The sequence below is a fragment of the Hyperoodon ampullatus genome, assembly GCF_949752795.1.
Source record: "Hyperoodon ampullatus genome assembly, chromosome: 5".
Lineage (NCBI taxonomy): Eukaryota > Metazoa > Chordata > Mammalia > Artiodactyla > Ziphiidae > Hyperoodon > Hyperoodon ampullatus.
In genome coordinates, this window is record NC_136918.1 from 132267548 (window position 1) to 132290064 (window position 22517).

The 22517-nt window shown below is 35.4% G+C and overlaps 1 protein-coding gene across 1 annotated transcript; it reads left to right on the forward strand.

The window, feature by feature from the left end:
- Positions 1 to 20647: 20647 nt before the first annotated feature.
- On the forward strand, positions 20648 to 20791 carry LOC307053955 (uncharacterized protein; the record flags this gene model as incomplete). Its single annotated transcript, XM_079705425.1, has 1 exon — positions 20648 to 20791. One exon carries the CDS (start codon positions 20648 to 20650, stop codon positions 20789 to 20791), a length of 144 nt encoding a protein of 47 aa, XP_079561551.1.
- Positions 20792 to 22517: the final 1726 nt, after the last annotated feature.

Here is a 22517-nt window from a genome sequence, read left to right on the forward strand (position 1 = left end):
TAAAAAAAAAGAAAGTGTGAATCAAAAGAAGCCAGATTAAAAGTCTTATTTGTGTGATTTAATTTGCATAAGTTTCAGAAACTGGTAAAAAAATTCATGGTTTTGGATATCAGGAATGGTTATGCTTAGGAACTTGTACTGAATGGAAAGGGGCATAAGGAGAGTCATCGGAGATGCTAGTGTTATATGATTTTTAAGTACTGATTAAACAGGTATGCTTTGAATATTCATCGAGTTCTACTTTTACGATTTATGCACACTCTGGATGTTATAAAATATACACAAATAAAGGTTTTTCTTCTTATTAAGGAGCATAAAAACAAGTTGAGTCAGTCATGGAAAATATTTTGTAGAAAATATCATCTAGTAGAAAAGGTATGCTTTCATCTGAGAACAGGTGGAGAATTGGGCAGAATTCCAGCATCAAGTAATTTCCCTTTCAAGTTGCCCACACACCCACTAAAAGCAATATAAAATTTCAGATTGTATAATGAGATTTTATAAATATATATATATTATAATATAAAATATATAACTATATGCAATTTTAAATAGAATGGAATTATAATTATAATAAATATGTAAATGTTATAATTTATAATAAATATAAACATTTGAAGAAATCCACAGTTGAATAGAACAAATATTCAAAAAAACACAACTTAGAGGAATGCTTGTGTGTCCCTATGTCATCTCAAGTAATATGGTAATATTTATCAACTGACCAAATCTAGAGCGAGAAAAGGCTTTGAAATAAACAAATACTTCTTTTAAAAGAGTGAATAGAGTACTTGTTGATCAGTTTTAGATTTACAAAAATATTTAGCAGAAAGTAAGAGAGTTCCCATATATACCCTCATCTACCTGTCTCCAGTACCTGCTGTTATTAATTTCTTGTGTTAGTGTGGTATATTGGTTAGAATTGATGAGCCAATAGTGATACACAATTATTAACTAAAGACCATAGTTTATTAGTGTACATTGTATTGTGCATTCTATGAGTTTTGACAGGTGTATAATAATATGCATTCACCATTACTGTATCATGGAGGATAGGTTCGCTGTGCTAAATATCCTAGTGCTTCACCTATTCATCCTTCTTTCCTTCCCCCACAGCACTGGTAATCACTGATCTTTTTATTGGCTCTGTAGTTTTGCCTTTTTCAGAATGCCATAGAGTTGGAATCATTCAGTACATAGCCTTTACAGATTATTTTAGTAATATGCATTTAAGGTTTCCTCGTGTCTTCTCGTGGCTTGATAGCTCATTTTATTTTATTGTTGAAAATATTCCATTGTATGGATGTATTACAATTTGTTTACCCATTCACCTATTGAAGGACATCTTGGTTGCTTGCATGTTTTGCCATTATGAATAAAGCCTCCATAAACATCCATGTGCAGGATTTTGAGTGGACATATGTTTTCAAATCATTTGAGTAAATACCAATGAACATAATTGCTAGGTTACACGATATGAGTATGTTTAGTTTTACAAGAAACTGCCAAACTATCTTCCAAAGTATCCGCACCATTTTTCATTCCAACGAGCAATGAATGAGACGTCCTGTTGCTTCACATTCTTGCCATCATTTGGTGTTGTCAGTGTTTTGGATTTTAGCCATTATAATAGGTGTGTAGTAGTTTTAATTTGCAGTTCCCTAATGACATAAGATGTTGCGCATTTTTTCACATGCTTACTTTTCATCTGCATATCTTCTTTGGTGAGGTGTCCTTCAGATCTTTTGCCCATTTTTTAGTTAGGTCATTTGTTTTCTTGTTGAGAAAACACCTTTTTAATTTTTTTTTTTAATAGATCTTTATTGGAGTATAGTTGCTTCACAATACTGTGTTAGTTTCTGTTGCACAAAAAAGCGAATCAGCCATATGCATACACATGTCCCCATATCCCCTCCCTCTTGAGCCTCCTTCCCACCCTCCCTATCCCACCCCTCTAGGTCATCCCAAAGCACCGAGCTGATCTCTCTGTGCTATGCTGCTGCTTCCCACCAGCCAACTCTTTTATTTACATTCAGTAGTGTATATATGTTGATGCTACTCTCACTTTGCCCCAGCTTCGCCCTCCCACCCCATGTCCTCAAGTCCATTTTCTATGTCTACCTCTTTATTCCTGCCCTGCAACTAGGTTCATTAGTACGATTTTCTTTTCTTTAGATTCCACATATATGCGTTAGCATATGGTATTTGTTTTTCTCTTTCTGACTTGCTTCACTCTGTATGACAGACTCTATGTCCATCCACCTCACTACGTATAACTCAATTTCAGAGAAAACACCTTTTTAAAAGTCACTCCTGTGATGGCAGGAATCCTAATATTGTAGCAAAGTAATCTTGGTTATGAAGCCTTCATTTCACCCTAAGAATCAAGAGACTCCAAAAGTTTTATAGTGACACTTAGTGTGAAATATGTGATAAACACTGCCTGTGGTTTTTCCCATCTACTACTGAAGGTGTATAAAAGGTCCTGTGCAGATGGTCACATTCAATCCAAGGCACTGTTTCCCTGTTTCTCAACTGATCCACCCACTCCTGACACTATATGCTTCTACAACAATTATTATGGTGGTCTGGGTTATGGCTGTGGCTGCCTGGGCTGTGCCTATGGCTGTGACTATGGTGGGTATGAATATAGCTGCTGCCACCCATCTTGTTGTGGAAGATTCTGGCCCTATGGACTTTAGTGAGGAAGTTCTATTGCTGCTCAGACTACTGGACTTCTTCTCCTGTGATTCACTGACTATGTTTCCAGAGATCTTCACATGGAATTCTAGTCTCTCTTCAGATAATGGCCAACCCATCCTAGACTCAATAATGGTATGGAGTGGGGGGAATCTAAGTTCAAATTTGTCATGTTTCACCTTGGTTGATTAAAATTATTTGAAATATGTTATGACATAGAATTTTTAAAGTTATATTTCCATTTTACTTCTGTGTACAGTTTAATTCAATAGCTTTCATGGGTAGAAAATTTTAACTTAATTTAAAATCAACATCTTCATTGCCAGTATTGCTTTATTTTCATTTACACCTCTTCATCTCCATTAGTTTTGGGTGATTATGACTGAAGAAACTGTGTTATTTGCATTCCCAAAATGAAGTGTCAAAAATCTGATTATCATTTCTTCTTAGGAAACAGTAATATAGGTCTGTGCATTCATGTGTATCTACAGCCATTGCTATCATAGACACCTTGATCATGTTAAAACCTTACCTTCACAAGCTAAAATTTTAACACATAATTATCTTAATTACTTAGTAATACTTTTTCCAATGGTAACCTAATTTTCCATGATCCTTTCCTGTTGTCTCTGTTCTTAGCTTTTCCCTGACACTGCACTTTTGGATTGAACCATTCAATGCTGTGCTTCTGTATGGACTGGTTTTCTTTTTTCCACTTCAAATATTTTTCCAATGAGGCTGCCTTTCCCACAGATTCAGCATTGAAATAATTCCATTTGATGATATTTCAGTAAAATACATCTTTTAAATGAAGTCCATTTTTATTTGAATTTCATTATATTTGAAAATTTCACTTAAAATAAGAATATATTAAAATAACTTCAGTCCATTTTTCTGCAAAGATGAATATTCCCCTTATAGTCTTTGGCAATGGCAAAGTCCTCATGGCATGAGTGTGGCAAAATATTATACTAGAATACAAAAGAGTAAATCACATAGTTCAACACATGAAAAAATGGTCTCCAAGTATAAGAACTGTATAGTCACTTTATAAACAGTTTTTAAATGAATGAATTAATTGATGAGACTAACAATCATGAAAATTCTCCTTCTATTTCCATACTCTTTTCTTAAAAAAACATGTGACAAATTCAATTCTTATATATATTTATCAATCTCCAGAATTCCAATGGCTTTTTATGCTATGACATTTTTGTCAATTTATACATTCTCTGCCAAATGAGATATATGAGAGAACTTTGGGTTTCTAAGCAGTGTGATTTATGTTGCTGTAGCAGTCTCTCACTCATCAAATTAACACTGAGATGGTTATGCGCACCTATAATCAGCAAAAAGCCGATTATTCACATTGATCATGGTATTAGCAGGCTCCAGGGGGGAGCTGGGCTTACCACCTCCACTTGGAAGCAATGGGGCAGCTCAATTAGGTACCCCAGGTCAGATATGGGTATTAACATTTTACTCTATACACCTGCAGCAAGAAGGCAGTGTGAGTTAGCACTTCACTTTTACCAGGATGGTTTCAGTGAGTCCAACAGGAAGTGAAACAGACATGCACGACCAACCCTTGTTATCTCACAAGTGTACTGCTTGCTTTAAAAAGAGAGAGATTTGAAATAGAATCCAAGTCTCATAATATCAAAAATATTCAGAACACAAAGTCACCCATCATACTAAGAACTAGAAAAATCACAATTTGAGTGAGGAAAGGCAAACAATGGAACATCAGGATCAATATTGATATTGGAATTATCTGATAAAAATGTTAATACAACCATCATAAAATTGCTTCAGGAAGCAATTACAAGCTCTATTGAAACAAAAGAAAAAGTAGAAAATCTTTGGAAGCAGACATTATTAAAAGAATCAAGTGAAAATTTTGAAACTCAAAAATGCGATAACCAAAATAAAAATAAACACTCACTGAGTTTGATCGTAGAGTGGAGATGACAGTGATAGAATCAGTGAACTTGAGAACAGGTCAATAGAATTTACTCAACAGGGAGAAAATAGACCAAATAAACCAATCAAACAAACAGAGCATTGTGGACTTGTTCCCATAAGGACACTTAAATTCTACCTCTAGTGAATTAACTAATATATTATAAAGAAAATGAATATATAAGTAAGTAGCAAATTGCATGTTGAATTGATATACTCACCTAGACACAAAAATGATAAAAATCTAAATGTGAATGGTTAGATCTATTTATACGAATTTATGGAACAAAAAGTCTATGAGTGAATGAACAGGCATACAGTCCATCATAAGCAAGCATTAGCAATGCATAGATATAGAAGAAAAGTTTGCAATAAAATTTTTTCACTCCAAAAAAGATAATTATCCATTTTGTGGCTTCATTAACTTTTCCCATCCAAAAATCCATATTCATACATAAGGATATTTATAATCCTGCATTAAACATTCATAGTTAGATAAAAATAAACTCCCCAAAAAATATGATAGAAGAACTTTCCATGAAAAGTAATCACAGGTTCTAAACAAAAATAGGATGAGTATGGGCTTTCTAAATACATTAAGAATTGTTTATTAAAGGCATCTGACTTGACTGTGGTAATCCTGACGTAATTGTAAATTATTCTCACTTATGAAAACTTCTCTTCCCAATAAACAGTAGATTCAAGAAATTTTAAAAGCAAATTAGTATAAAATATGAGGCCCAAACTTCCTGTGGTTTACCCCGTTTTCTACTGGGTGGTAATATATAAAAGCCCATTTGCAGATGATGACTTTTGAGCTCAGGAAACTGATTCTTAACTTCTTAACTCAACACACCACTCACCAGAATGTGCTACTACAGCAACTACTCTGGTGGCTTGGGCTGTGGCTTTGATGCCCTAAGTTCTGGCTATGGCTGTAGCCATGTGGGTATGGATGTAACTGTTGCCACCCATCTTGCTGTAGCAGTTGCTGGTCCTATATATTCTACTGAAAAACTCCTATAGCCACTCACATGGTTGGTCTCCTCCACCTGTGTTTTCTGACTTTTTCACTAAGGATCTTCTATTCCCTCTTTCAAAAATGGAAATTTCATCCTAGACTACTTGAAACAAACAAAATAATAACAAAAGTCCCGCAAAATTATATAGTCTTGATCCAATATGTTTCAACTTAGTTGACCCAAATTCCTTGGAATATCTCACAGTTTATAGTAACTCTAATCTTTGATATCATATTGTCATCATACTTCATTTGTTTACTATAACATCTTTATGTCATATTCAATAAGTCCTGTATTTTATTGTAAGTAATGCTGTTTTGAATTTATTCTCATTTGTTGCTGTCTTATGTGTGCATGCTTTATTGTTCAATTGTAAGTATGAAAGAGAAAGAAAGAAAAAGAAAGAAAGAAAGAGAGAGAGGGAGGGAGGGAGGGAGGGTGGGAGGAAGATAAATCATTGCACAAGTTTCCTCCTGCAAGGATGATGAGTCCAAGAGACAAGAGTGGACCAAATGTTCTTTCTTTCTACGCTCATATATATCTGTGCATTCAGGTGGCCTGAAGCCTGTGTATATATATTAGCATCCACATCCTATCAGGCTAAATTCAGAGCCTCATATTGTGTGTTATTGTTTTTGCAGTGCAGTTAACAACTTGATTCTCATGGGCATATTCTGTGACCCTCTCTTTTAGCTGTCTCTGATTGGTACCAAGTGGGCTGCATCTGTAGGCTGATGTCACTGGTCTCTTCTACTTCCAGTTTTAACCTTTCTTCTTTGGGTCATCAGCAGAAGTGTCCAGATTACATTCCACTTGACTCCTTCCTGTTCAGATGTGATTTATAACCGAGGGTCTCTTTTACTATAAATAACGTTTCTTGTAGTGTTGCTGACATTGACCACCTTATCAGGTTACAAGAAGAACAAAACTAGCCAGTTAAACATAAGATTAAACTGTGATGTATCACAGAAAAGGGTTTTGTTCATTACCTTTCCTATACGGCTCAATAGTAAAAAAAGAGTTGAATTAGTATCTCACCAAAAAAAAAAAAAGGATAACTAAAAATGGCCAATAGTATATAAAAAGGTGTTCAACTATATTAGGCATCCAGAATGTACAAAGTGAAATCATTATGCACGTGCCAGAATGGCTAAAAGGAAAAGACAGCTAGTATGACCTGGTAAAAATGTAGAGGAACAGTGTGTGGAGTTATCAAAATATACAACCACTTTGGAGAACTGTTTAATAGAGTATTTATAAAAACTGAACAACTTTATACTCTACAAAATTGCAATTCCAATTCTAGTGATGCCCCCAATAAATTGCATCTGTGGCAGAATAAATTGCTTTTATTCAAATATTCACTCCTTCCACCCTGACCTTAATGAAAAGATTTTATTTCCTTTCTTCATCATTGTTGGCTTAAGTATGGGACATGTGTGACCCCACTCTGAATAGGATGTACATGGACAAAGGCCATATTCCTCACCTCTTGACTTGCTTTGGACAATGGGATTAATGGACATGTGAGTAGAGGTTTGAAAAGTGCTTCCATAATTGGACTAGACCACTTACGCATCTGTTTTCCACAGTGGGAAGGAGATGAATCAGTGAGGTGCTGATCCAAGTTAGAGGACAGTTACATGGCTCTATCCCACTACTTTGTGCCAGGCCCAACCTAGTTCAGCCAAACCATAGACATCGTGTAGACATGTGAGGGTGAAGAAAATGTTTACTGCTACATAAAATGTATTTTGTGTCAGGTTGTTATACAATATTATTGTAGCAATATATGAATGACATATATATGTTTACCAAAAAATATATGAAGAAATATTTGTGAAAGTATTCATAATGGTTGAAGTTAGAAACAAGTCAGCATCAACAGTAAATGGATAAATTGTGGTATATCATACAAGAGGATATTATTCAGCAGTGAAAATGTACAATTTTTTGTTTATTTGTTTTGTTTTGTTTTGTTTTGTTTTGTTTTGTTTGCAGTACGCGGGTCTCTCAACGTTGTGGCCTCTCCCTTTGAGGCCTCTCCCGTTGCGGAGCACAGGCTCCGGACACGCAGACCCAGCGGCCATGTCTCAGGGTCCCAGCCCTTCCGCGGCATGTGGGATCTTTCCGGACCGGGGCACAAACCCGTGTCCCCTGCATCGGCAGGCGGACTTTCAACCACTGCACCACCAGGGAAGCCCTGTACAATTTTTATACAAACAAAATGTATGAATCTCAAAATCACAATGCTGAGCAAATGAAATCAGGTAAAAATTGTACCTACTGTATGAGTCCATTTATACAAAGTGCAAAGATGGTAGAACAGATACATGGTCTCAAAAGGTGGGATGAATAATGCCTGGGTGCAGGGGAGTGATGGGGGGAAGAAGTGTGAGTTCCCCTGGACCTTGGTATTCTACTTTTTATCTGAATTCTGATTAAATTGGCATGATTATTTTGTGAAAATTGATCTATTCCTACACATCATGGTTTACAGTATTTTCCATGTGTATTTTGGATTTCAATAAAAGTTTATAAAGTGGAATGGCACTTTGTCAGCTCATTGTAATCTTCAAAAAATCCTAAACTTGGAGAACCATTATCCCTAAGGCAATGGATAAGCAAATTTAACATATTTGTGATGTCTAATAATTTCTCCTTCCATGTACCCCAAAACTCATTATGTACAATCTGTATTGTCAGAGTGTATGTCTAACTTAAAATTAAGTTTTTCTTAGCAAAAACAAACATCTGGAATATGGCTGTCATGTTTTACGTGATCTCTTTTAACCTAGACATTTTTATGTTACCAAATATAAAATTCAGAAAGTTTTGAAAGTAGGAGAGAAATCACTTTTTAAATACGCACGATGCATTTCTGGCAATCTTGACATAATAGCAAAGTATCTTTCTTTGCATAAGAGATGGATGAAAAGACTCAAAATTTCTTATGCATGTTTAAACCGACACTACCTGTGATTTTCCCACTGCAGAAGGGGTCCTGACAGACAGTGATAGACAATATAAGGAACTGAATTCTCTGCTCTTTGATTGAACCTTGCACTCCTAACACCCTGTGCTACTGCAGACACGACTCTGATGATCTGGGCTGTGGCTATGGTAGATAAGGAGACTGCTGCTGCCACCTATTTTGCTATGGCAGATACTGGTCCTATGGATTCTACTGATAAACCTCCAGTGAATGTGTCCTCCTGAATTCCTTAACTCTACCTCCAGTTAATTGTATTCTCTTTTCAAACGTGGAAAACCCATCTTAATTTCCTGAACGTGAGGTTAGAGAAATTCAGATACAACTTTGTCTCCCTCATTAATGAAAATCACACAGAATATCTTACAATTAATAGGAAATATTTCTTTTAATGTTGTATTACCATTTTACTTCTGTGTAAGGTTTAATAAAATGTATCTCTTTGTTTTTTTCAGGACCCAGAGAATTTTAATAAAATGTTATAAGAAGTCAGTGCTAACTGTGGGGAGGAGAGGAGGTACAGCCTCTGGGGCACCTGCTTCTGTTTTGTTTTGTTTTTTTTTAAACATCTTTATTGGAGTATAATTGCTTTAAAATGGTGTGTTAGTTTCTGCTGTATAACAAAGTGAATCAGCTATACATATACCTATATCCCCATATCTCCTCCCTCTTGCCTCTCCTTCTCATCCTCCCTATCCCACCCCTCTAGGTGGTCACAAAGCACCGAGCTGATCTCCCTGTGCTATGTGGCTGCTTCCCACTAGCTACCTATTTTACGTTTGGTACTGTATATAGGTCCATGCCACTCTCCCACTTTGTCCCAGCTTACCCTTCCCCCTCCCCGTGTCCTCAAGTCCATTCTCTACATCTTCATCTTTATTCCTGTCCTGCCCCTAGATTCTTCATAACCATTTTTTCCCCTTAGATTCCATATATATGTGTTAGCATACGGTATTTGTTTTTCTCTTTGTGACTTACTTCACTCTGTATGACAGACTCTAGGTCCATCCACCTCATTACAAATAACTCAATTTTGTTTCTTTTTATGGCTGAGTAAAATTCCATTGTATATATATGCCACATCTTCGTTATCCATTCATCTGTCAATGGACACTTAGGTTGTTTCCATGTCCTGGCTATTGTAAATAGAGCTGCAATGAACATTGTGGTACATGACTCTTTATGAATTATGGTTTTTTCAGGGTATATGTCCAGTAGTGGGATTGCTGGGTCGTATGGTAGTTTTATTTCAAGATTTTTAAGGAACCTCCATACTGTTCTCCATAGTGGCTGTATCAATTTACATTCCCACCAACAGTGCAAGAGGGTTCCCTTTTCTCCACACACTCTCCAGCATTTATTGTTTGTAGACTTTTTGATGATGGCCATTCTGACTGGTGTGAGGTGATACCTCATTGTAGTTTTGATTTGCATTTCTCTAATGATTAGTGATGTTGAGCATTCTTTCGTGTGTTTGTTGGCTATCTGTATATCTTCTTTGGAGAAATGTCTATTTAGGTCTTCTGACCATTTTTGGATTGGTTTATTTGTTTTTTGGATATAGAGCTGAATGAGCTGCTTGTAAATTTTGGAGATTAATCCTTTGTCTGTTGCTTCATTTGCAAATATTTTCTCCCATTCTGAGGGTTGTCTTTTCAATGTATCTCATGTGCAAAAAGTTTAACTTCATTTTTTAATAAATTCTCATTGACAACATTGCTTTTTCATTTATGTTGATAATTCTCACTATTAGGTTTGTGCTCATGCAACATGTGTATGTGTGACCTGTCTTATGGATTTAAGTGAGGTACATTGCATCTTCATTAAACAGATGTTTTAAAATGTGTCTTTAAAAAAATAGAATGCAAGAAATGCCTTTTACAAGACAACTAGCATATTCAAAATTGAACATGTATATTCATTATTTGAAAATATCTATGACAGGAATATTGACAAATATCTATTTATTCAGAATTATAAAATATATACTGTAGTTTCAGCAAAGTATTAAAATAATTCTCTTCTATTTTTTTTCCAGAGATGGTTAATGTTACTCTAATGTTCTTACAAAGTCGCAGTGTCCTCAAATAGTACTATTTAAGCAATTTCTCTCTGCTATTCAAAGATCATAAAGTTTAAATTTAAAATTCCACATTTATATGTACAACCTATCTGAAACTGATTTTTGCAAATGGTGTGAAATATAGGAAAAAATTTTCAAATGATATTTTCCCTCATCATTTATTTAAAAGATTATCTTTTCCCCCAGTGCACTGAAGTGTACCTATTTTGCATGCTACTAGTATTTCTGAACTCCTTATTTTCTTTATTAATCTCTTTGTCCATCTTATGTCAATAGTGTGCAGTCTTAATCAATGAACTTTAATAATAAATCTTGGTATCAGGTAATGTAAGTCTTCTAATTTTACCCTTCAACATTTTCTTGGTTATTCTTGTCCCTTGCATTTCCATGTAACTTACAGAGTCAACTGGCTAATTTTGACCCCCCTAACAAAATCAACAATAATTTTAAAATCTCTAGCATTTAGAAAGAATTCATGTCATAAAATTTGAGTTTTCTGTCCTTAAACTTGATATATCCCTCCGTTTATTTAGATCCTCTTTAATCTTTGTCATTAATGTTTTGTGATATTTATTTTATCGTAACTATATTTCACTATATTTATTCCTAGATATTTAATGTTTTATGCCATGCTAAATCATTTATTAATTTTAATTTTATTTGTTATTTGCTTCCAGTTTACAGAAATAAAGTTGTTTTTGTACGTTAACCTAGTGTAGAGAAAGATTGATAACGTTACTTACTAATTCTAATAGCTTATTTATAGGTTCTTTTCGATTTTTATCTTTAAATCATAATAATTTTACTTCTTTCTTTGTGTAAATAATACTATTTATTTACTTATGCCTATTTGATTAGACTGTAACCCCAGGACACCACTGGAAAGATATTGTGTTATCAGTCAGGCTCATTTTATTTGTCATCTTAGGAGGAATGCTTCAATATTTCACCATACAGTATGAAGTTTGCTATCAATAGTTTATAGGTATACTTTATCAGAATAAGAATTTGATCTATTTCTAGTTTGCAAAGAATTGTTATTATAAATTGGTCTTGAGTTTTGCTAAATGCTTTCTCTGCATTTTTGTTGAAATAGCGGTGAACTTTCTCTTTCCTGTTATTTTGATCAATCATATTGACTTTTTTCCACTTTACTTTTTGCTTTAAAATAATTTCAAACTTATGTAAAAACTGCAAGAACAATATAGAGCACTATTTTACTCCCCAAGCCATTTGACAGTAATTTGCAGATACGGTATCCCTTCACCCCTCTCAGCATTCATTTCCTACAAATAAGGACATTCTCCTCCATAACCACAAACCAACCATTAAAATCAAGAAAGTAATGGTGACATATAATTATTATCTAATCTTCAGAACACATTCTCCTGTCACCAACTGTTCCAATAATGTCTTTTATGGTAAAATGAGTCAATTCCGGATCACAGGTTGCATTTAGTTACTATCTCATTAGTGTACTTTAACCTGGTATAGCTCCTCAGTCTTTCCTTAATTTTCAAAACGTTGATATTTTTGAGGATTACAGGCCAACTATTTTGAAGAATGTCCCTGGATTTAGGTTTGTCCATTGATTACTCATGGGTAAATTTAGGTTTTGCATTTTGGTAAGAATATCACAGAAATGGGATTCCACTCTTCCCATTACATATTATCAGGTGGTACATAATTTTGATTTGTCCCATTACTGGAAATGTTAACCTTAATTATTTGATTATGGTGGTACCTTCCAGGTTTATTCACTGTAATGGTACTCTTCACTGCTTTGTGATTAATAAGTATTTTGTAAGGAATTATTTTAAGACTATTTAAGTATCACATTTTTCAGAGAGCTTCCATCCACTAGTTTTAGCACCTGTTAATGCTTTTTGGCTGAACCAATTACTACTATGATGTTTGCCAAACAGTAATTTTTCAAAATGTATCACCCTTTCTACATTCATCAGTTGGCATTTCACTATAAGGAAAAGATTTTTCCTCTTCTGCTTATTTATCCATTTCTGCATTTATATCCATAAATATTCATGCATTTATATTTTATTCAATGGATTATAATTAAATTATATACTATCATTATTTAATACAATGCTCAAACTATGGACGTTTTGACCAATAGGAAACCCTTCCTGCTAGCTTCTGTGGCTTTTTGACACATCTGTATGTTCTCATCATTTTCTTGAGAACCTCTCTTGGCACAAAAAGGTGGTTCAAACTTATCTTTTAAATTTTCTGTTCCAACGCTAGTATCAACCAGCTTTCCAAAGAGCTTTGGTTCCTTTTACAGGACAAAAGTATTTAAAAATTAAGACCTGGCAATAGATGTGTTCATTGTCATTGAAAGATGCCAGTTCCTCTCAGTAGCCAAGCTAAAGAACACATGCGTGTATATACATATATTATTTTATGTGCAGATACACATCCACATCTATATTTACTCCATGTCTATCTATATAAATATATTGAAAATCATGCATTTACACCGATACTTGCAATTCCAATCCAACATCACAATGTTCATTCTAGCTTTCTATCTAGCATAGGTGGTTTGTGGCAGCCACTGTCCTTAACATATCTACTTATTTGATCACTCTTTCAATATGTAACCACTTTCCACTGATGATGCAAACTTCAATGACTACTTCCATGAAGACACCTTCTTCACCCTATATGAGGTCCAATAAATCACACCAAAGAGTTACTACAGTCTCTGATCCATGTGGATGCCCTATGCACTCTGCTCAGGCTCTAACACCTGTGCAGGACTAAGTGAACTCCATCCTCACCCAACTCAAACTCCAGCACCCTAAATTGGGCCTCCCCACTCTTCTCCTCCACCAGGAGATACTCTCTTAACCCATCCGGGGTTAAGCGAGCATCCAATACCCTGCTCTGGATAGCAGCCACTTCTATTGTTCCCCTCATGTTACCCTCCTCAACTACTGCCACCCTGCTATGGGCTGTCCATACTTCTGCCCTTCTCCATAAATGGTCTCCATGCTACACTTAGCTTCTGTACTGTACACCAGGCCCTGTAGAAGCCTCTCTACCCTGTGCAGGCTCCACAACCCATTCCAGGCTTTTGTAACTTCCACCCCAGCTTGTAGGCACCCTTCCTCACACTGCTTATGTCCCCAGCCATTTATACTGATCAATATATTTCCTTTTCCTTGGTCTTCAAAACTTCCTGAGTTTCCACATTTCAGCTTGGGATCATTCTTCTGCTGCAGGTCTGCTGGCCACTTTTCTCTAGGAAAAACAAATCTTTAGTTTATGTTAAATTTTGAAGGATACTTTCAGTGGATATAGAATTATAAGCTGGAATTTTTCCCCATGACTGTCATAGAAGAAGCTGATCTTTGAAAACAAAGAAGAAATTTACGTTTAGACACAATAAAGTTGCACATTAATTCACACATATACTGTATGTTATCCTCTGGAGTGATGCCTTGTTCATATGACCACACTATTAGGTGTACCTTTCAAGGTTTGCTTAAAGAAAAAAGAAACCACTTTGTGTATTTTAAGCAGAAAAGGATTAAAGCAGGAAATAAAATGCGTATGAAGCCATAAGAAATGTCATAGAAACAAAGGTCAAGAAAGGCCTCTACAGTCACTCAAATTCACTGTTATCTTTTGATGAGTAAGGAAATTTCTGGAACCATAACAAACTGACACTGAAAGTCACAGCTGTCTGCAGTATACAGGCCAGCATTTCTCAGTGGAGCACAGTTCAAAACCTCACATTTGCCAAAGGTCATATATCTTCTTGCTGATGCCAATTAAATAATATGGCTTCTGTCTGTTTTCCAAGTCCCAGTAGTGCTGAGGAGCCTATGGGCAAATTTCCTAGAAAGCAAGTTGGAAAATGTAGATGCCCATCAATGGAATATATAAGAAAATAGAAAGAGGAAAGAAGAGTGCATAGTTGTCAATAGAAAATCTAGTACTATTTATTCAAACACATTGCTGTTTTCACTCAAACACATTGCTGTGTCCCTATTTTTCCCATGCCACACATTTTCTTTAATACATGGGTCTATGCAGTGTAGACAATGAACACATCAACCATTACATTTAGAATATTCATTTTAAAAATAACATGGAGTGTATTGCTTAGGAAACAGTCCATACCTTCCAAAAATGAGATGTTACCTCTCTACTAAGATCACTGCCCCATATAAATGACTGCCAGTCAGGGCTAGTACTGGGGCAATGGTTTTCATCTTTTCTTTGCCAAAGTTATTCTACTTCTAGAGGGCAACTGAATGGCCAAGGGGAATCCTGGGCCCAGAGAGGGAAGAGTTAGAAAGATCTCATTCTTGTACTTGAATATCAACTGAATCTTCATCAGTATACCAGTTTTGGACACAGGGTTTTGACAACAGTGTGACATACAAATTCACAAAGTAGTATAGCCACCCAAAAGATTTAATTTATACATTTAGAGGAAAATTAATAAATATGCAAATGGAAAATTGTATAGTTCAGTGGTAAGATCACCTAGATCAAGGCAAGAATACTGAATAACAGCAAATTTTAAGGTGAAAGAAGAGATGTCATGAAAACAACAAAAGAATTTATAAGCAGTCATTCTTTTATAAGTAATAACTGGAAACTCATATCTAGGGGAAATTGTTGCTTGCCCCTTGAAAAACAGATAATTTGGCAGGGTTTTTTTTGTTTGTTTTGTTTTTTTACTTCATTAACGTCTCCAGTTCATGAATCCACATACCAACAAAGGGACATTAACAAATTCTAACTACACATTTTATTATGAGATGAAAAGTTTAACAACAAAAATAATAAGTATTCTGGACATGAAAAAAAATGAGCTTCCTACACAAACCTGTCATGGACCTTAAACCAACAAAACCATTGTAAGTAAGGCATTGAAAATATAGCAGAGGTGGCTTATTAAAGTCATCTACTTTGGTAGTGGGAATTCTGACATAACAGCAAGGGATTCTTAGTTATGAGGGCTTCTTTCTGCCTAATAAACTATAGATTCTGGAAGTTTAAAAGCAAATTAATGTAAAGTATGAGGCTACCTGCTGCTTGTGTTTTGTCTCACTCACCAAAGTGGGTGTATAAAAGACCCTGGACAAATGTTAATATTCACAGAAGAAACTGAAAATCTGCTCCTCAACTGAAGCTTCTATTCCCACACAGCATGTGATATGGTGGCCTGAGCTGTGTCTATGGAAGCTGTGGCTATGGTTGTGGCCATGGCGGGTACAGATGTGGCCTCTGCTGCCCATCATGCTGTGGCAGATATTGGTCCTATGGTTTCCATTGAGAAACTTTTAGAGTCACTCATCTAGTAGAACTCCTCCTCCCGTGCTTCCCAATTATCCTTCCAGGGTTCTTCTGATAAGTAATTTATCTTTCCAAACTGTGAAAAATTTATCCTGTATCCTGGGCTACTTGAGCTTCAGATTGAATACTACAAATTCAGCATGTATCATATTGATTGACCTCCGTTACACGTAACACCTCACGATTCATAAAAATGTTTCTGTTTGATTTTGCCTCCCTTCTTCCTTCATTTTAACTTAACAATGTTAATGCAAAAAAGGTTTTAAGTTTATGTTTCAATAAACTTTCTCTTTCATTGCAAAATGCTTTGCATTTATATTCATTTCTCTCTGCCATTTATATGTGTCTGTTTGGGTGTATATATTTCATTTAAGGGCACATATTTCATTAAAGGGACATCTTTACAGATGTACAACCACACATCTAGACAGTCTGGATAGTAAAATTATAATGTTTTATAAAATGGTTTTGCTTGTGACATAAGAGGGAAAACTCTGTTCAGCAGCAATATACAATGCAAGGCTTAGGCATTTTCTGTCCCTCGTTCAATCTTCTAATTACTCTCAAGAGTAAAGATGTACAATTTATACAGGTCACTTTGGCAAAACCTCCTTCAGTTAAAAATAAATTAATGAATAAAATTACTTTTTAATACCCGATAACAATACTAATAACTCAGCAGTAGACATATACAAAACATATTCCTTGAAGCATGCTCTGTTCCTACCCCTCTATATCTGGGCTTATTCAACTCTCATTGTGTTCTTCATTTTTCCTCACCACTATACCTTGTTCCCTCCACCTGACTCCATGGTGAACAATAAAAAAATGTAAAATATTGTATTTTACCTTAAAGAAAATCCCAAAGCAGAATATTTTCTAATGATTTGGACTCTCCATGAATACAAATTTCTCTTCATTTGCATAAAGCACCTCTGTTGTCAAACAAAAAGTGAGGAAGATTAAAAGTGGTCCCATGTCTTCAGTGTGCCCTCAGCTGCTGTCAGAAAACATCTACAGCAATCCCAGGGCAACTGTAAGACAGAGATGACCCCAGAGAAAGGGGCAGAATTGTGTTTGGAGTAGCCCCCATCCTATAACTGAGGTGTCAAAGAGACACTTTTACAGTACCCACATCTGGGACAGTGGCATTCAACAGGATTGTGATACACAGAAATATAAGTCAGATAGAGATAGAGATAGAGATAGATAGATAGATAAAAGAGAGAGAAATGTAGATGTAGTGAAATGTTTATAACTGAGGAATCTGAGTAAAGAGGACATAGAATTATTTTTACTGGTCTTATACCTTTCCTTGTGAGACACTTCAACATAAATTATACCAAACATCTTTAAAAAGACAAAGACAAATGTCCGATAAACAATTTTGTCTAAACTGCCCATATAAAATGCTTTCATGTGACTCTGAGCCACTCCAATCAACTATACTTGATGTGGTTAAATTCTCATTCTCCTACATTAAGGTTTTAAATGATGTATTGCCTACAGAAACAGCACTATTCTCATATATACATACTGCTGGCAGTTTCTTGATGGCACTGTGCTCCTATGTGATTGTAATTTGTTCCTCCCACATCACATCCTTCTGATTGCTCCTCTGTAGTTCAAGGGAAAAGTGCAGAACATCTGCCATACCTCCAGGTTGCTGCTACAGGGGCTCTGCCTGATAACCTTGTGCAAAAATTCCTCCAGGAAAGAGACCTGGTCACCACCTCCTGCATACCAGCTTCAACAACTTACATCATGGCTTTCTTCCTACACCACTGATTCTTGAATTTATTGTCCAACTTTTCCTTTCAAATCAAAACAACTTTTTTTTTTTTTTTTTTTTTTTTTTTTTTTTTTTTTTTTTTTGCGGTACAGTGGCCATGGCTCACGGGACTAGCTGCTCCGCGGCATGTGGGATCTTCCCGGGCCGGGGCACGAACCCGTGTGCCCTGCATCGGCAGGCAGACTCTCAACCACTGCACCACCAGGGAAGCCCAAAACAACATAATTTTTTCACTGATTACAATCTTCACTCCCTCTTCACACAAGGAACAATGGGAAAATGGAATTCCATCTGAAGAAATACCATTCAAGTAACAGAGACAAGGAAAAAATAGGAAATCCAAAATGTCTGAAACCTATTAAAGAAAATCAGCCTGTATTTGAAAACAGTCATGCAAAGAAAATTCCAGGCCTAAGTGGCTTCCCTGCTGAATTATTTATACCACTTAAGAATAAAATAAATGCCAATTATACAAGTATTCTTCCACAGAATAGGAAAAGGGCAACACAAATAGGAAAATTAAAAACTAACAAAGATATTACAAAAAAGGACTGTTTCTTGTGAATGTAGCTATAAAAATCCAAAATGATATATATTATCAAAACCAAATCCCATGAGCTGTATTCTAAGATTACAAAATCCTTCATTGGTTTAATATCTGAAAATTCAGTGTAATTCATCACATTAATGGAAATAGAAAGTCATATGAATGTCTTAATAGATTCAGATGAAATATAGAATTTTATATGCATTCATGAATTTTTAAAATTATCAGTAAACTAAGACTAAAAAATAATTTCCTCAATTGGATAAATGGCTTCTACATAAAATCTACAGCTGATATATTTAATGCTGACATATAAAATAATTTCTATCTGAAGTTAGGAATAAGATGAGGATAACCACTATCACAATTTAATAAAAGTTTGATACAACTTTGTCCCAGAGGTCTTTGACACTGCAATATATGTAAATAAATAAGTACATAAATGCAATATAAAATGGAAAGGAAAATGTAGACCTGCCACTAACAACAAGTGACATAACTATGTGTGTGGGAAGGACAGTTGGTACTGATACAGGAGTAAGCACATGCCAATGGAAAAAAAGATATTCCGTAAACAGACTCAAACATATAGGGTCAGCAGATTTATCCTATTAACATACCATTGCAGTGCAGAAAATGAAAGGATTGACTTCACAATAAATAATGTTAATTTCATTACAATACAAAAGATGAATCTTGATTCATACCTTGCACCAAAATAAGATGTAAGAATGCCTTGATTAATTCAAAGTAGACAATAATTTCTTAAACAGTCTATAAAGAGTACTAGCTATAGAAGAAAATATTAATAAATTGGACTTCATCAAAATTAATTTTTTTTTTTGGCCCCACCGCGTGCCTTGTAGGATCTTAGTTCCCCGACCAGGGATTGAACCCAGGCCCACATCAGTGAAAGCACCAAGTACTAACCACTGGACTGCCAGGGAATTCTCGATTTCTATTTTAAAAAGTGAAGAAGGCACTGATGGGAGAATATATTTACAATGCATGTATCTAAAGGGGGATTTATACAAAAATAAATAAATAAAAATACCCACAAATCATTAGACAAAGACAAAAAACACAATTAAAATTGCCAAAAACTTGAACAAGCATTTTACACCAAATGATAACAAAAGATGACCAACCTCATCAGAGCAAGAAAATGCAAATTATAACCACAATGAAAAACATGGGTATAGCACAACATACTTATCAAACAGCTAAAATTAAAGAGACTGAAAATACCAAGTGATTTTGAGAATGTGCAGCAACGGAATTCACCGACATTACTGGCATACATGTCAGTAGCACAACCCCTACAGAAACTGTTTAGCAGCATCTAAAAATGCCAACTACGCAGATAACCCTAAAATCCATCATTTCTGCCCTACAGAAATGATGACTTTTGTCCACTTCAGTTATTTTATTCTTTCCACAAACTCACAAATCCATGTATGTAAACTCTAAATTCTTAGACTGCCTTTTAAGAAAATAAGTTATTTTTAGAAAATAAGCCAACACCAAAACTTGGAGAAAAGACTATATGCTTTATGTTACACCAAGTAGCCAGAACATGTCATTTCAAATAAATACATATGGGTAAGCAAGGGCAATAAAAATAAGGGGAAAAATCTCTAAAAGCATATAATTTGATTAAGGTCATTCTGACATAAAAGTAAAATATGCTTGGTAATGAGGGTCCTCACACTGTCTAGTGAATCAAAAGATTCAAGAGAATCTCTAATATTTTCTAATACCTCCTAAATCTCATTCAAATCTCTCACTGGTGGCATTTCACGCAGAATCTTATTTTGCAGTGCATCTTGGGAAATGTAGTCCCTGGGCTTCCAGACCTATTATTACTTGGGAGTGGAGAGAAAATGATACACTGATAATTGGCCTTAAATTAATCACATGCAGAGTAATTGCTTTTCAAAATAAAATTAAAATGTCTTTTATTAAATTACATGATTTAATTATGGGACACTTGAAATAATAGCAAAATGATCTTATATCTGAGGAACTCTTTTCCTATGTAAACAAAAGATTTAGTAAATTTTTCTAGCGGAAGTTATTCTAAATTATGAAGTCAACAATGCCTGGTTTGTCCTACCCACCACTAACAGTGTATAAAAGGCCCTGGACAGATGAGGACATTTAAACTGAGAAGAATAATTCCTGCCTCTCAAGTGAACTTCCCACTCTTAACACCATGTACTATTACAGAAACTATTATGGTGGCCTGGGATATTATGGTGGCCTAGGTGCTGGCTATAGCTATGGCTATGGCAGGTATGGATGTGGTTGCTACTATCCATCTTGCTGTAGCAGATACCGGTCTTATGGGTTCTACTGAGAAACTTGTAGAGCCACTCAGCTTATTGGACTCATCCTGCTACTATCAGGGATGAGTTAGAAATTCTATTGTATCTTTAATGCAGAGTAAACTCATGTTAGGCTACGAGGGAAAACATTGTTCAGATTTGACATTTTTTTTGGTCAAAATTATCTCAAAATACCTCAAATTTTATATTTTTAATAGATGCTTTCACTTTGATATTGCATTTCCATCATACTTTCTCATTAATTTTGATCTTGCAGAGGCTTTTGACTTTACCCCTGTAAGTGGAGAACACCATTTGCTTACAGCTGGCAGGACCAGCAATGCTCTTTAACTGCCCTACCTCAGAATTATGCTAACTCTTCAAACCCCAGGTACAACATAGTCTACAGAGGCCTTGACTTTGCATTCTAGTTGTTATCACACTAGTCCTTCACGTTTATAATATGATGGCGATAAGACCCAGTGAGTAGGAACTAGCAACTACCCTGAACATCTTGGTAAAACTCATGAGTGACAGAGGATGGGAATAAGTCCTACAAAATTTCAAGGACCTGCCACCTCAATGAAATTTCTGGGGGTCCACTGATCTGGATGAAGGGACATGTCATTACTTTTGGCGCCTCCTATCACTAAGTAAGGAACACAATACTCAGGAGACTCTTTGTATTTTCATGATAAAGTAATCCTCATCTGGATGTGCCACCTTTTATTCATTTATCCATTGTAACCAATAAAGTGGCTACAAGCTTAGAGTGAATTAAAAGCAAGAGGAAACTCCACAATGGTCACAGACTGCCATACGTACTGCTCTGTTACTTCACTGTACGGAGCAGCAGATTCAGTGCTGCTTAAAGTGTCCACAGAAGATAAGGTTGATGTTTTGAGGTTTTCACAGGTCTGTAGAAGTGAATCATAGCACAGGCTTTTAGGATTTTGGAGCAAATCTATGTTGTTCTTTGCAGATTTATATTATCTTTTGAAGAAACAGCTCATAACTGAGTTCTTTTTTTCTTTTACGCTTGTTTTTTTTCCAGTTTTATTGAGATACAATTGATATGTAACATTTTATGAGTTTAAGGTGCACAACGTCATGATTTGATATATGTATATATTGCCAAATGATTACCACTAGTTAACATCCATCACCTCACAAAATTACAATTTTTTTCTTGTGATGAGAAGTAGATATTTCTTTTAAGATCCACTTTATTAGTAACTTTTCAAATATATAATACAGTTCACTAAGGTCACCATGTTGTACATTACATCCCCAGAACTTATTTATATTATAACTGGAAGTTTGTACCTTTTGACCACCTTCACCCATTTCCCCCACACCAGCTTCCCCCCATGTCTGGCAACCACCAATCTATTCTCTGTTTCCATGAGTTGGATTATTTTTAAGATTTTTCAGTTCTTGTCCATAGGTCACCAAGTTACCATGTGACTTGAACTGCCCACTATGAACTAGATATTGTTTGAATCTGAGCCACAAATTTGAGTATACACAGCAATCTTCCATCAAGTGAAAGTGCTGTATATGAGACTGGGCTTGAGGAAGTCCAGAAAGCACAAACAAATTATAGAAGAAAGTGACCTGAGTCTCATGGCTTCTACTCTACTGAGTGTCTCCTTTTTCTCAACACCCACTGATGGATTTATTCTGATTTTCCTATTGAAAGAAGAAAAAATAGTTCTGGATTACAGATGGTTCTGCCAATCTGATGATACACTTAAA